Genomic DNA, 14,578 nt, shown 5'->3' with positions numbered 1-14,578 from the left:
TTTCTCCTTCATCTCTGTCCTTCTATCCCTTGTTAACATGTCTCAAACTGTTCTCCAATGACGTTGCATTATGTCACACTGGAATGAAACTAACACAACAACCATGAACTGATATGGAAACCTTTAACGTGTAACTAAAACGTGGATATGGCTTCCACACTAATGCATGGGAGTGACAGCGTTTTGACTAATGCTCAATATGTCTTGCAGCGGATTGTATCACTGCTTCTGGCAATGGCGTATCGCTGACTCAGGATGATACGAGCTAATGTCAGATGTATCAAACTGTCAATATGAGGGAGGTGGGAGAATCTGTGATTAACTAGCTTATCGTCGGGTAATTGGACGCCCATTAAGCTGAACAGAGAACACCACACATTCATACCCACTATTGTTAGTCTTTCCTTTATTTTCTATGAAGTGCTTCTTTTAAGGCTAAAAATAATTGTATTTATTGAAATGTTTAAGTAAATGTGAATGACACGCAAATACAATTGTATTAGGATAATACTTATATGGCTACCTCGATACAAAATGAATGTAAGAACCGCACATATACAAAACAACAAAACACCCCACAATGCCAACTTGCTCCAGATTATTTTCTTCTTCAGTCTATTTTCCTTTTTCAGCTTTTCAAACGTCATACCCGCATAAAAATCTAGTAAGAATCGGGCACGAGACGGCAGTGTGCTCATATCAATCTCTCACATTATTAAAAACAAAGAGTTGAACTCTATGGCCCAAATAATCTGATGCTGAATCTCATATGTTGTCAGAGTAGCATGCTATTATACCGTCACATAATAATCCATGTGTAGCTTTTGTTCATTTGAAACCAGTCAGTGTCTAATGGTCTCTAAAGATTACTATCTGTTATATGAAATTGAATTATACTAAGCCCCTTTTTGCGTTGAGGAGACATAATTGCACATTTATGGGGCTTGCAGATTGTCATTATCAGGCTCATGGATTCCTGTATGAGTGCTACTTAAAATGACTTAAAGCTCCCTTCTCATACTGTTTTTCATTACTTTATTACAGGTCTCAGATAAATACAAAACATGTCTCTGAAGTGTTTGGCACCAAACAGATCATTGCAGCATCCCATAATCCCCTCTGTATAATAGACATGAGGAAGTGGATTTTGCACAATAGGTGACCTTTAAATATAATAATATGTTCTCCATTCTCCCCATGTGTCTTTCTATGGCCCTCTTCTTCTTCTTCTTGTATATGTTCCTGCAGTGGAGGAGGACACGGAGGAGAGTTCTCGCTCGGGGAGGGACTCGGTGTCCACGGTGGCCGACCTGACCCCGCTGTCCGGCTCCGAGAAACCCTTCGTCAACGGCACCAATCGCACCAAAGAGGAGAAGAAGAAGGACAAAGACAAGACGGGGAAGGAGAAGAAGAAGCCGGAGGGAGGGAAGGAGAAAGACAAAGACAAGGGGAAAGCCAAGAAGGGCATGCTGAAAGGACTCGGAGACATGTTCAGGTGAGACTATAGAAATAACTTGTTGTTACCAAATCAGACTGTTACAAAGTGCTTTTACAGAGCCGTCAAAGAAGTGAACTTTAATCCATTTAGTTACATTCTACAGGTATTTCTTTCAAAATTGTAATTAGGCATTTTAAATATACACAAAGTCTCTTTCAATTGTTTTATAGCACGTTTTGACTTAAGGTTGTTTAAAGTGCTTTACAAGAAACCTCGAACACATGAAGACATAGAGTAACAGCAACACTTTATGAAGTTACATTAAAGGGGCCCTAATATGCTTTTTGGGGTTCCTCTAGTTTGTTATTTAGTATTTGTGCATGTGGTCATCAAAGGCTAACATCCCAAAAGTTCCCTTTGTTGTTATCTAAAGGACTTAAATATATAATCTACTGGTACCAGCGTTAGAACAGACAGTCATAAGTAGTGTTCACAGCTTATCTTGTGTTGCGGACAGATCAGTTCACTTCTGCCGTTTTATTATCTACCCATTGCACGATGTTAGCACAACACTTTCCTAAACTATGCTAACGTTTGCTCTGAATCAGAGATTAGGGCGAGATGTGTTCAATATCAGTGCAGCTGTGCGAGACACACTGATCGATATCTACTGCAAACCGCTGAGTCATCCTTAGCGAGTGTTATCCTCCTGTGGGAAAAGGAGAGCCTTAACTATCCAGGTGTGTGAACTCATGGACAACTCGTTATTGTCTTTAGGTTTGAAAACATTTGACCACATGTTTGGGAAGCTTCGGAGTCTGAGATCTGGTCCTGCAACACGTTAATGAGAGGAAACTCTAATTAGACTCCAAACAACAAGTTGACCGGTTTATTTTCCCGGTTGTTAGTTCTTCTCTCTCTGCAGCCGCTAACATGTTAGCCGTCAAACAATCCTTAAAAGATAAACGGACTACTGCACACACACCCCCCATCAGTGTGTAGTCCTCCTCACCTCTCTCCATCCCCATTACCACAGGTGTCAAGGTCACTTTACCTGCCCTGCCTCCCTCTGATTGGTCGGGAAGCCTCTGGGGTCGGAAAGTAATATAACCGTATATCATATTAGCCAAAGTGGCGGTGACAGGGGAGGAAACGCAGTGACTCTAGTCTGACAGAGGAAGGTAATGAGCCCCACAGAGGCAGAACACACAGAGGAGGGGAGGGGGTACAGTTTGGTGGAATAGGTAGTGGAGGAATAACAAAACGGTTTTGTTCGAGACAGAAAGACCGGGGTAAGATGACCTGTAGGAGGATGTCACCACTGAGAGGAAGTGCATTTGGATTAAACCTATTTTTAACTAATGTCCAATTATGTCTGTGTAAGAACGTGTAACGTTGCTGCCTTCTTGGCCAGGTCAGCATTGTAAATGAGATTGTATCTCAATGTTTTTATCTGGTTAAATAAAATAGTGTTACGGTTTATTCTTGACCTTTCTTTAAAAAAATAATTAACTCAAGGACCATTTACGGGTTTTATTTTTCGGCTTTCAGCTCAGTAGATAATATTATTTATATACCTCTATTCATATGAAATCATAAACCTAGGAAAGGTCACAAGAAGGCAACTACTAGCCCCAGAGAAAGCTAGAAAGTGGTCCTTAAATTAAGATTATTGTTGTCAAATGATTGCTCTCTTTTCCTGTCAACTTTGAAATAAAATAAAATCACAAACAAAGATTTTCATTCTCCCTAAATAAAGAGTTCACTTATGACATTTTAAAATCACATTTTCTTCAAGTAATACCTGTTGTTTAGCCATTAAGAGTCATGTATAAAATAAGTGTAAACTTCTTCCGACCCCTTTTCGGACGTGTAATTAGCTAAAGCTGTGTTGTTTATTGATATCAGACAATGACACTACAGATTATTCAATTATTAATTAAATATTTCGTTTTGTTATTCGTAACATTATCATTCATTTTTTGAAAAACACAACCTATAAATTCATATTCACTGCACTGTCATGGCATATATAACCGTGGCATAACCGTTAAATACACATACTAAAGACTTTCTTCAGAAATAAGGGGTTATACGCAAAGTAGGAAAAGAGGTAGCGGTAAATGAGTGTCTACTTTGGACAAAGGGGTGAAGGAAGAAGCATTGTTTGTGAGTAAGAGCAATAGACTGGGCTGTCAGGAGCTCAGAAGAAGCTGTTTGGCCCTCAGGAGCCTCCTAAGGCTTGGAGTCAGACGGGTGGAATCGCTTCAGATGGCATCAGGGTGAAACTAGAGCAGCAGAGAGACTTTAAGGAGGCAGGCCACACACAATGGAGTAATCAGTCTAATGCACACAGACAGATGAATGCAGGCAAGCTGGAAGAATCAGAAGGGAACACACACATGCATAGAGATGTATTTTGAACTCATACGAACATGGGAGGGTGCACGCAGAAATGTTTAAATCACAAATCCACTCAGTTCACACACACACACACACACACACACACACACACACACACACACACACACACACACACACACACACACACACACACACACACACACACACACACACACACACACACACACACACTCTGTCATCTTCACACACACTTGAATCCAGTGTTCCTCTCCTCCCTGACAATCGTTGAGCGTTGTCTAAACATCAGTCATTTCACCCTGATTGGCTTACTATTGGCCACTTAAGATCCGCTCCATTAAAACTCTTTTGATCAGCGCTCAGTGTTTACTGGCAGACATCTGTGTGCTCCGAAATAATGATGTGAGATATATTCCCTCCATCTGCACGTCTTGTCTTGATCTCACACACACTCAACGTCAAGGAATAATCCACTAGAGTAAACTTGTGCTCCTCTGAACACGATGTGAGGCAGATTTTAAGCACAGAAACTCCTCTGGAACAAGGAGGTGAAATGAATGGAAGACTATTTCTGTCACAACAACCTCTAGCTGACTATGTCAAGGTTTACATCATTTGAATAAGTTAAAATACTAAGCTACTAAGTCAAAATAATGTGATTAGAAGTTTAAATAATGAGATAATAAGTGAAAATAATACGATTCTGAGTCAAATAAATCAGACACCGCGTTGTAATAATGACATAGTAAGTCAAAATGCTAAGTTTCTGAGTCCAAATAATAAGATCATGACATGAGTCCAAATAATGACATATTATTGTGTTAATTTTAACGCCTTCCAGGGCAATGGTTCCCTTTCAGTGGAAAAATACGGGCTTCCATACAATGACTTGATATAGGAATATTAATCAGCTTTTATTTAGCCTTGTGGGTTTATTATGACACATCACACTTAAACAGAAACAAATCCAGAGAGCAGCACATTCAGACGCTCACAGATTTAACACAACATCCAAAGATAAACACCCACATGGTTTGATTGACAGGTGATATATGGGAGCTTCACCACAGCAGTGAGCACTTAGCTGAATATGTCACTAAAAAAGAAAAAAAGATTGCGCTATTTGCATGTTTCACTTGTGTCGATGTCAACATGTCATGATAAAACAGAATCCGTGTGTGTGTGTGTGTGTGTGGAGAAAAAAAAAGCGTATTAAAGTGCGTCCCTATCAATCTACCGACTGTGATGTGAGCAAGTTGTTTCCCCCGAGTGGCTTTAGAGAACGTCAAGAGCTCGCGATGAGAGTCATGTGTTTGAGTGTGTGAACGAGTGAGTGGTGCAGGAGTGTCAGGGACTTTGATGTCTGTTTGCATGTAGGAGGGGTGGATCAGGAGTGGGAGGCCTGTAGCAGTCAGAGGTGTGTGTTTGTGTGTGTGTGAGCTGTGTGTGTGTGTGTGTGTGATCAACAGAGCTGCCACTGCCTGACCCTCTCATGTCTCGAAGGCCTCACACTCAGTCCCAATCAAAGCCTCATTACCATCAACCACTGCCAACAGAGCAGCCTGCCAACTCTGAATCCATCCATCTCTCTCTCTCTCTCTCTCTCTCTCTCTCTCTCTCTCTCTCTCTCTCTCTCTCTCTCTCGGCCTGTTAACTTGGCACCGACAATCTCGCTCCATGCCCAGAAATGTCGAGGGCTGCGCTAATTTTGCAGTGGTTTTAGTGTGTCCTCGTCATGAACAAGCCTGAACACAGAAAAGGCTCACGCTGTGACAAACTTCATGTTGTGTCACTGCGAGGCCCGTTGTGGCCGCTCTGCCAATGGGTTCTCTCTGAAACTCACACTTGCATTTTGGGGGGTGTCATGGCTGGAGGGACATTTGTGAGGGAACAGAGCATGATGGGATAACATGCTTATAGCAGTGGCGAACCGTGTCTATCACAACTGGACCTTCTGTAGACACACCCCTCCCCCCCCCCCCTCCGCGGCATTATAATGTCCGTCTTTTCACTGAATTGTCGTCTTGAAAAGGGTACTCACAACAATTCCGCAACAACTTCATCTTCACCTGTTGCACTTGTCATTTCAACGTTAGAAACAATAAAACGGCATGAATTGCTTCGTCGCATTCATCTAGATCCTCTGTCTCGAGCCAGTTAACTAGCGGGCCTTCTAGAATACCCTGGAACCGAGGGGAACTCTGAAAGAACACGCCCATTGGCTACAAATCAATATCTGATTGGTTGATCAAACTGTCAGTCCAAACGTACGCTCTCATTCAGTGCAACGGCCAGGGCATTCGATCAAGGATGTAGAATACCTTGTTGAAGGATATTCTACCCAGAGACCCAGAACAAGATCTGATTGGTTGCTTTCTTTTCTAACACAAACCCACTGAAATGCGTAGTGCATGGTCCGAGAAGGACAAACAAATCAACGTAACACTGTAATATTACAGATCAACAACACAGATACGATTCTCATTTATTCATTTTATATACATTTTATTTATTTAATTAAATCGATTTTTTGTTCGTTTTATCTGAGTGTTCTAGGGTATTCTCTGCATACCTTGAAGGCCCTGACGGTTCGCCACTGGCTTATAGTCACGCTTAACAAACTGCTGATAATGTTGGACGCATCATAATGTATTGCATGTATCGATTAAAACTGGCCACCACTAGTTTATAAAGCGCGTAACATACTGTATCAATACAACACATTACTTTGTTATTCTCAGATCCCATGAGTATAGTTGTGTTTTTTTTCTCCAATTTAGCTAAACTTTGATTGAGTCTTAAGATGACATTGTTAGCATAACGTTAGCATAGTAGTATGCTATTGGCGGCGAGATAACATAACACACATTTAGCATAGTCAACTCATTCATGTTAAGTATGCAATTTTTAGCTCATAATGTTCTTAGCATGCTAACACAATGATAGCATATTAGCATGCTATGCTATTCTCAGATCCCATGAGCCAGTCCACAAAGTTTACCTAAAGGTGGTGCCTGTACCCGATCCGCATCCCTACCCGATCCGCATCCCTACCCGATCAGCATCCCTACCCGATCCGCATCCCTACCCGATCCGCATCCCTACCCGATCCGCATCCCTACCCGATCCGCATCCCTACCCGATCCGCATTGCGCATGTGCGAGATGGTCCGCCATATTGGACAACTCTATACGGCAACTCAAATAGGACATTTGACGTCTAGACGGCTGCCCGATTTGCATCGTGCATGCGCTAAAATATTTTGTTATTTAATTTGAAATAAAATTGACATTCACCGTTAATGTAATTAGATATAAATGATGAATAACATACATATTGCATACATTCACAGTCAATATTTCTTCAGTACGATAGCTGTCTAACTGAAGTTAAAGGGGACCTATCATGCAAAATGCACTTTTGTACGTCTGTTATACATGAATGTGTGTGTCCCAGTGTCAGAAAACACAACCCTCTCTCTTTTCCTCCATACCCAAATCTCTAAAAACGGGGCTGCAACGGATCTGATACAGACTGATCCAGATTTGAAATTGTTCTGACGTCAGAAAGGGGGGGCTCCGCCTATATGGGCAACTCTCCACCTATCAGGGGAATGAGAGGTTGGCATGGTAACAGCATGGTAACAGCATGGTAACAGCATGGTAACATGACGCTTGTGCCTCGCCCCCCTCCTTTGCAGGGGGGCGTGGTCAGCTGCAGCTCATTTGCCACAGAATCAGCCCTTGTGAAGACAGGGCTGGAATAGAGCAAATAGAGCGAAATGAGGCATGGCTAAAATGCATGATCTGTTTGGTATTTTGAAAAAAAAACTTCACAGACATGTTTTATATAGGTATGGCCCGACAATATATTATTCAAATATAGCATGATAGGTCCACTTTAAATCAATGTCTCACTTATTCTGATAATGTACCCAATAAAAGGAGTTGTTAAATAATAGTGAAGTCACGTTGTAATCACAATAACTCATCTCTCTCGTTCAGATTAATATTGTCGGGTTTTTTTTGTTTTCTTTTTCTTCTTTGCCAAACGCCACTGTGTCAAGTGTCCTATTTGAGTTGCCGTATGTAGTTGTCAAATATGGCGGACCATCTCGCACATGCGCACTGCAGATCGGGTAGTGACAGTGCCAAAGGACATCTTGCATTGAAATCTAAAATGAAATGCAGCGTATGGTAGCCATTTTTGTCCAACCTAGCCTAACTTTTAGGCTAAGTCTAAGATGGCATTTGAGGCATAACGTTAGCGTATTAGTTAGCTAATGAAAGCAGGTTAAAATAACAGTTATCTTGTTTAGCATGTCACACGCTTATGTTTTACAAAATAATAGCATATAAGCATGCTATCAAATCAACACATTTTCATATTAATTAAACATTTTAAGGGCGGAGATTCATGAGCAATAGTTTCATCCAATAACATGACATGGCAAAATGAAAATAAATACCTTAGCCCCCAATATTTGTTATACTCTTTCAAAGTTGTTTTAGGTAGGACCGACATTTCTGGATTATCATTGGCATTGTTGCCATTTGTGTAGATGCCATCTTGCTGTGATCATATTTGAATGACTTTTTTAGCTAGCTTTATCCAATATGCCAACCAAAACCACAAAACCACCAGACTTGTTTTCACTTTCCGTGGGGTTTAAAGGATTAGCAGTGACACACGGGTGCTCTGCTGAATTGAATAAAGCTGGAACCTTGACATTTGGAAGTTGTCTTTTCAAACCACGAAAACCTGTCAAAGCGTCTTAATCGATGGCGTCGGGCACACAAGAACTGTGCCTGGAATATATGAGATTATCAAATGCCCCGGTGTCATGGTTAATACTGTCTGTCCTCTTCAGAGTTTTCCTACTCAGTCATAAATCTTAGTGTGTCTGTGTTTATGGGTGTGTGTGACAAGGAGAGGCGGGCTGTCTTTTAAGGAGCTGTTAATGAAAGTAAGTGGTGTGGAGAGAGAAAAGTGTCAACCGTCTTTCGTGGTGATAGATCGCTCCTGCTCTTAACATTAACGCAGAGCCGTCACTCCGAGCATTTCAGGCGGCCGCAGTCAAATTAATCAGGTAATGGACCTCAGTCTCCGAGCCCCCTCCATCCTCACTGCGGTTTCTCCTCCTCATTGCTACCTCTTGGTTTTTCTTCAGCTTGTCTTTTGAAAACTTGAGAGCTGCTCATTCCCACATTGCCAAGACACATAACAAATACAGTTGGTTCACCACAGATGCTTCTAGTGACCACACATAATGTATTGACTGCACAAAGACATGACTATAAGTAGAGAAGTGACAGGAAATGTGCGGACAGAGAGAGAAAGTGGGAAAATGCAACAGATCTCCAGCCAGAGTTAGGTGTAGAGGTGTTGCATTAACAAGCCCAGTGTCTTCAACATTTCAGCTACCATGATGAAAAGTTATCTTAAAGGTTTATTTTGTTATTCGTTGGATCAACTTTGGCCAGACAAATGGAAAACCAGATTCTTCTGTCGGCCTTGCATGTTTTTAGTAGATGTACCAGATGCCGAAGCTCTGGAAAGCGTCTGTGGCACGCGCCCCTACATTGGGGCGAAGGAAAAACAGGGTGTGTTGCTACTGCCCGTATTTGTGGGCTTTATTCCACTTTGAAACTTAGGTGCTTTTAAGCCAGGAATATTTGTATCATCTTAATGGCATTAAACTGTTGCTTTTTCTTGGTTTTCAATTAACACATTTCAGATCATGGTATATGTTATTCATGTTCAGAGCATTTGCTCTCTTCATATTGGGGCCAAGGGAGAACAGGGTGTGTCCTGCTACTGCTCCTTTGTTGTTGTTATGTTGGGCTTCATTCCACTTTGAAACTAAGGATTTGTTATCAACCTAATGGCATTCAAATGTAGCTTTTTTTCTGTTTTCAATTAACTTTCTATTTCCATCTACTTATCCCGCACACATTACATGAATAGCATGCATAATGTTTAACATGCTCACAGTCTTAGCTTAGTGTGTTTGCATGCTAACACTGGCTACTTAGCACTTAGGTATAGTCAGTATTGCAGGTACATGGTCCCTCATTATAAACACTGTAGAGGAAACTTCTGTGTAGCTATGCAGTGGGAGTCACCGACTCAGGAAGGAGACACGGGAAGAGCAGTAGCTTTGATGTCAAACACATGATGGTTTATTTGGAGTTAACGGCCGGAGGATTCACATCACAAGTCCAAGAGTCAGAGGTTCTGACTCCACGGTAGAGTTGCCACGTCAATTCTGAAGAACTCTACCCCAGACCCATGTATTTAGCTAGTTCAGAGAGCATCATCAACATGCTGCATAACAAGATAGAATGATAACACCTCTATCAGCTGACGCCAACAGGCAGGAACAGGGAGACAAAACACTGAGAGCACAGCAGCCAAGGTTACAGGTGCCTGTGCTCAGTCAGGACAGTTTGAACTGATACACTGGGTCAAAGTTATGGGCCTTGGAAAATATTTCCACAACAAACACCATTAGGATATATCCTCTGGGGACCATTGTGTGATGGGCTGTCGATGTAATCAAGTTAGCGTTGCTTATAACATAAATCAAGACAAAAAAGCAACCCAACTACTAAGATAAGTTTAGTAAAGGATCACGTATCTCATTACAGAAAATACTTATGTTTGAAATTACATGTCAAGATACATTACATGTTACTTGTTAGACGCTTTTCTCCAAAGCGACTAACATACTCAATACTGTGGGCAATCCCCTCAGCAGCAATTTGGGGTGAAGTGTCTCAGGGACACAACGACATGCTGACTGCAGTGGGACTCGAACTTGCTATCCTGTGATTCGAAGATCAGCGCACTAACCCACTGCGCCACACGCTTCCTTAACACATCTCAAATCATAGTATATTTCGTACTCACTTACAAGTATTTACTCACTTTCTCTTAACCTCTTACAATCTGCCTGTTCTGTTTTCGTAGGCTTTAGCAGGTGCAGTTTTAAAATGGATACTGGTATCTTTTAAATAATCTGTTGGTGCCAAGAACGAGGCTAAATAACGATCCAAAGTTACGCTTAATTTAGATAAGGGGAGACTGGAATGCTCATTTTCAAGATAACTGAAGGGAAATAGTTGTTATGGGTACCCACTTTATGCTAATCCCATACAGTTTGTGGCACAAACTATAGAATTTGGGGGGATTTCAGACCATTTACATTCTCAAAAACACACTACAGGAAAGGGAAAAACCCCAAAACCATAATAGGGCCTCTTTAAAAGTCATCTAAATAAAACATAATGTTTATTGCAGATTTTTGATTAGAAGGAAAAGTGCCACAGAGCTTCATCTCAGATTCACCTTCAGGTTTCCAGCTTTCAGATGATGGACACGTCTATACGGCATATACTTCTGACTTCCTGAACATCTCCCGTCCCCCACTCATACCCCTCTAGAAAGGTGGTGAAATGGTATGAGGTTAAACACACTCACTGTTGGGATTTCCACTTCTTTGCTTTGTGTTAGATGTGACTTTCTCTCTCCTTCAATTTCTCTTAATCCTTCCATTTTTCACTTTACTACTTTACATTCTTCACTCAGTTTTACCCACACCGTCACACACACGCACGCACGCACGCACGCACGCACGCACGCACGCACGCACACGCACACAAACACACACACACACACACACACACACACACACACACACACACACACACACACACCTCTTGGGCTTGTCTTTGTATTCTTCCCTGTAGTTTAGTTTTTAGTTCTTAATGTTTCATTCATTGAGTTTCTCTGAAGCGTGTTCAATTTTTCTTCACTGTCTTCTGTCTCTTTCATTAACACACACACACACACACACACCCACACACACACACACACACACACACACACACACACACACACACACACACACACACACACACACACACACACCTCTTTGGTTCGTCGCGGCGTTGTCTCTTTAGAATTTGTAGATATTCTCTGCGGACCAATTTCCCTGTGAATAATCACGGAGGTTCATTGTGGAAACGAGCACGGTGCCAAAGTCATTTCTTCAACAGGCGGCAGCTTTATACCGAGTCAATCAAGCTGAAATATCTCAGCAATGGCTCCTATTTCGTTAAGCGCCGCTCACTCCCTATGAATATAATTACTGCGCTGAGCCGCGTCCACGCCTTCTTCATTTACCATTCCCCAACTTTCAACCATCTGAATTGCTTTTGAACCTGAAATTCTTAGTTTAACTCATACCTGATTTTGTGACTCAATGCGTTTACTAAATTTACTAAATCAGTTGATTTTGAGTAACCTTAAGATGTTGAGAAGGTACCTACTGGTTTATTGTAAGTCCCAATAGATTTATAACAACAATATATAATAATAGGTGAAGATATTTCCTTGAAAATGTTCCGTGAACTCAATCTCGAACTGATCCATGTGTTGACCCCTGGAGGAAATTCATCAGTAAATTGGAAGGAATTAAAATAAGAATTATCTTATTTCAACAACAACAAAGTTATATAATCTTGTTAAATCTTCCAGCACAGTGTCATAAAAGTACCAATAGACAACTCATTGTTGTATTCCAGGTTTGGGAAACACCGTAAGGACGAACGACCGGGGGAAAAGTTGGACCGGAAAGGTTCCAGCAAGTGGAGGACGGAGGAGTCGCAGGTTTCTGATGAAGAGACGATGAAGATGAGGATGGATCAGGAGAGGTAAGGGGCTTCCTGTTGTACCGCCTGCTAAATGCTTTTAAATGTATTTTATTGCAATGCTTAAGGTCCTTTTATCTTTGCACTCCTATATTCTTTGCTACTTTAGCATCAAAGGAAAGTCATTACTACCTTACATAGCCATGGACATGAAAGCTAGCCATTGAGGCATTTACTTTCAATGGTTTTTAAGCTTTAGAGAATTGAATAAAAGCTTGTTATGAATACTCTTGATCGTAGTTACAAAGTTCAAATCCAAACGTGTATTTTAGCGGCCGCGCTCCAGCTCTGTTCCCTGCTTTAATGAACACATCTAGTTTGTGTTCAGTCATTCTAATTTTCTCCCTTAGATATCAGATAATATAGATGTTGTGGCCAACATGTATGTGGGCAACGTTTCACCACTTTGTTGAACATGTCATTTGAAAACCACGGTCATTAATCTGCTATCAACGTCTTCTGGGAAAGCTTTCCACAAGATGTTCGGTTTGCAGGAAGTTGTTTACATTCAGCCGCAGAGACATGAAGTCCAACACTGCCATTGGATGATAATACCTTGGTAGCATTTAGTATTCTAGGTTACCCAAAGGCTTGGATGGGGTTAAAGAGTCCTTTCCTGCTGATGTTCAGGTGTATATCAGTATGTAGTGTCTCTACTTTAAAGAGTCCTCTCCTGCTGATGTTCAGGTGTATATCAGTATGTAGTGTCTCTACTTTAAAGAGTCCTCTCCTGCTGATGTTCAGGTGTATATCAGTATGTAGTGTCTCTACTTTAAAGAGTCCTCTCCTGCTGATGTTCAGGTGTATATCAGTATGTAGTGTCTCTACTTTAAAGAGTTCTCTCCTGCTGATGTTCAGGTGTATATCAGTATGTAGTGTCTCTACTTTAAAGAGTCCTCTCCTGCTGATGTTCAGGTGTATATCAGTATGTAGTGTCTCTACTTTAAAGAGTCCTTTCCTGCTGATGTTCAGGTGTATATCAGTATGTAGTGTCTCTACTTTAAAGAGTCCTCTCCTGCTGATGTTCAGGTGTATATCAGTATGTAGTGTCTCTACTTTAAAGAGTCCTCTCCTGCTGATGTTCAGGTGTATATCAGTATGTAGTGTCTCTACTTTAAAGAGTCCTCTCCTGCTGATGTTCAGGTGTATATCAGTATGTAGTGTCTCTTCTTTAAAGAGTCCTCTCCTGCTGATGTTCAGGTGTATATCAGTATGTAGTGTCTCTACTTTAAAGAGTCCTCTCCTGCTGATGTTCAGGTGTATATCAGTATGTAGTGTCTCTACTTTAAAGAGTCCTCTCCTGCTGATGCTCAGGTGTATATCAGTATGTAGTGTCTCTACTTTAAAGAGTCCTCTCCTGCTGATGTTCAGGTGTATATCAGTGTGTAGTGTCTCTACTTTAAAGAGTCCTCTCCTGCTGATGTTCAGGTGTATATCAGTATGTAGTGTCTCTACTTTAAAGAGTCATTTCCTGCTGATGTTCAGGTGTATATCAGTATGTAGTGTCTCTACTTTAAAGAGTCCTCTCCTGCTGATGTTCAGGTGTATATCAGTATGTAGTGTCTCTACTTTAAAGAGTCCTCTCCTGCTGATGTTCAGGTGTATATCAGTATGTAGTGTCTCTACTTTAAAGAGTCCTCTCCTGCTGATGTTCAGGTGTATATCAGTATGTAGTGTCTCTACTTTAAAGAGTCCTCTCCTGCTGATGTTCAGGTGTATATCAGTATGTAGTGTCTCTACTTTAAAGAGTCCTCTCCTGCTGATGTTCAGGTGTAGATCAGTATGTAGTGTCTCTACTTTAAAGAGTCATTTCCTGCTGATGTTCAGGTGTATATCAGTGTGTAGTGTCTCTACTTTAAAGAGTCCTCTCCTGCTGGTGTTCAGGTGTATATCAGTATGTAGTGTCCCTACTTTAAAGAGTCCTTTCCTGCTGATGTTCAGGTGTATATCAGTATGTAGTGTCTCTACTTTAAAGAGTCCTCTCCTGCTGATGTTCAGGTGTATATCAGTATGTAGTGTCTCTACTTTAAAGAGTCCTCTCCTG

At 41.2% G+C, this 14,578-nt stretch overlaps 1 protein-coding gene across 2 annotated transcripts in view; it reads left to right on the top strand.

The window, feature by feature from the left end:
- The window catches only part of LOC117560643 (partitioning defective 3 homolog), a gene marked incomplete at its 5' end in the record, with an annotated part of 131,533 nt that overhangs the window by 24,281 nt on the left and 92,674 nt on the right, over positions 1-14,578 (top strand). For both annotated transcript variants that reach the window (XM_034237578.1, XM_034237576.1), the window contains 2 exon segments: positions 1,249-1,495; positions 12,409-12,537. In XM_034237578.1, coding sequence (XP_034093469.1) covers positions 1,249-1,495; positions 12,409-12,537 — 376 coding nt within the window.

The sequence above is a fragment of the Gymnodraco acuticeps genome, unplaced genomic scaffold (genome assembly GCF_902827175.1).
Source record: "Gymnodraco acuticeps unplaced genomic scaffold, fGymAcu1.1, whole genome shotgun sequence".
Classification (NCBI taxonomy): Eukaryota; Metazoa; Chordata; class Actinopteri; order Perciformes; family Bathydraconidae; genus Gymnodraco; species Gymnodraco acuticeps.
Note: the sequence above shows the minus strand (reverse complement) of the source record. Positions and strands in the feature narration are given on the sequence as shown.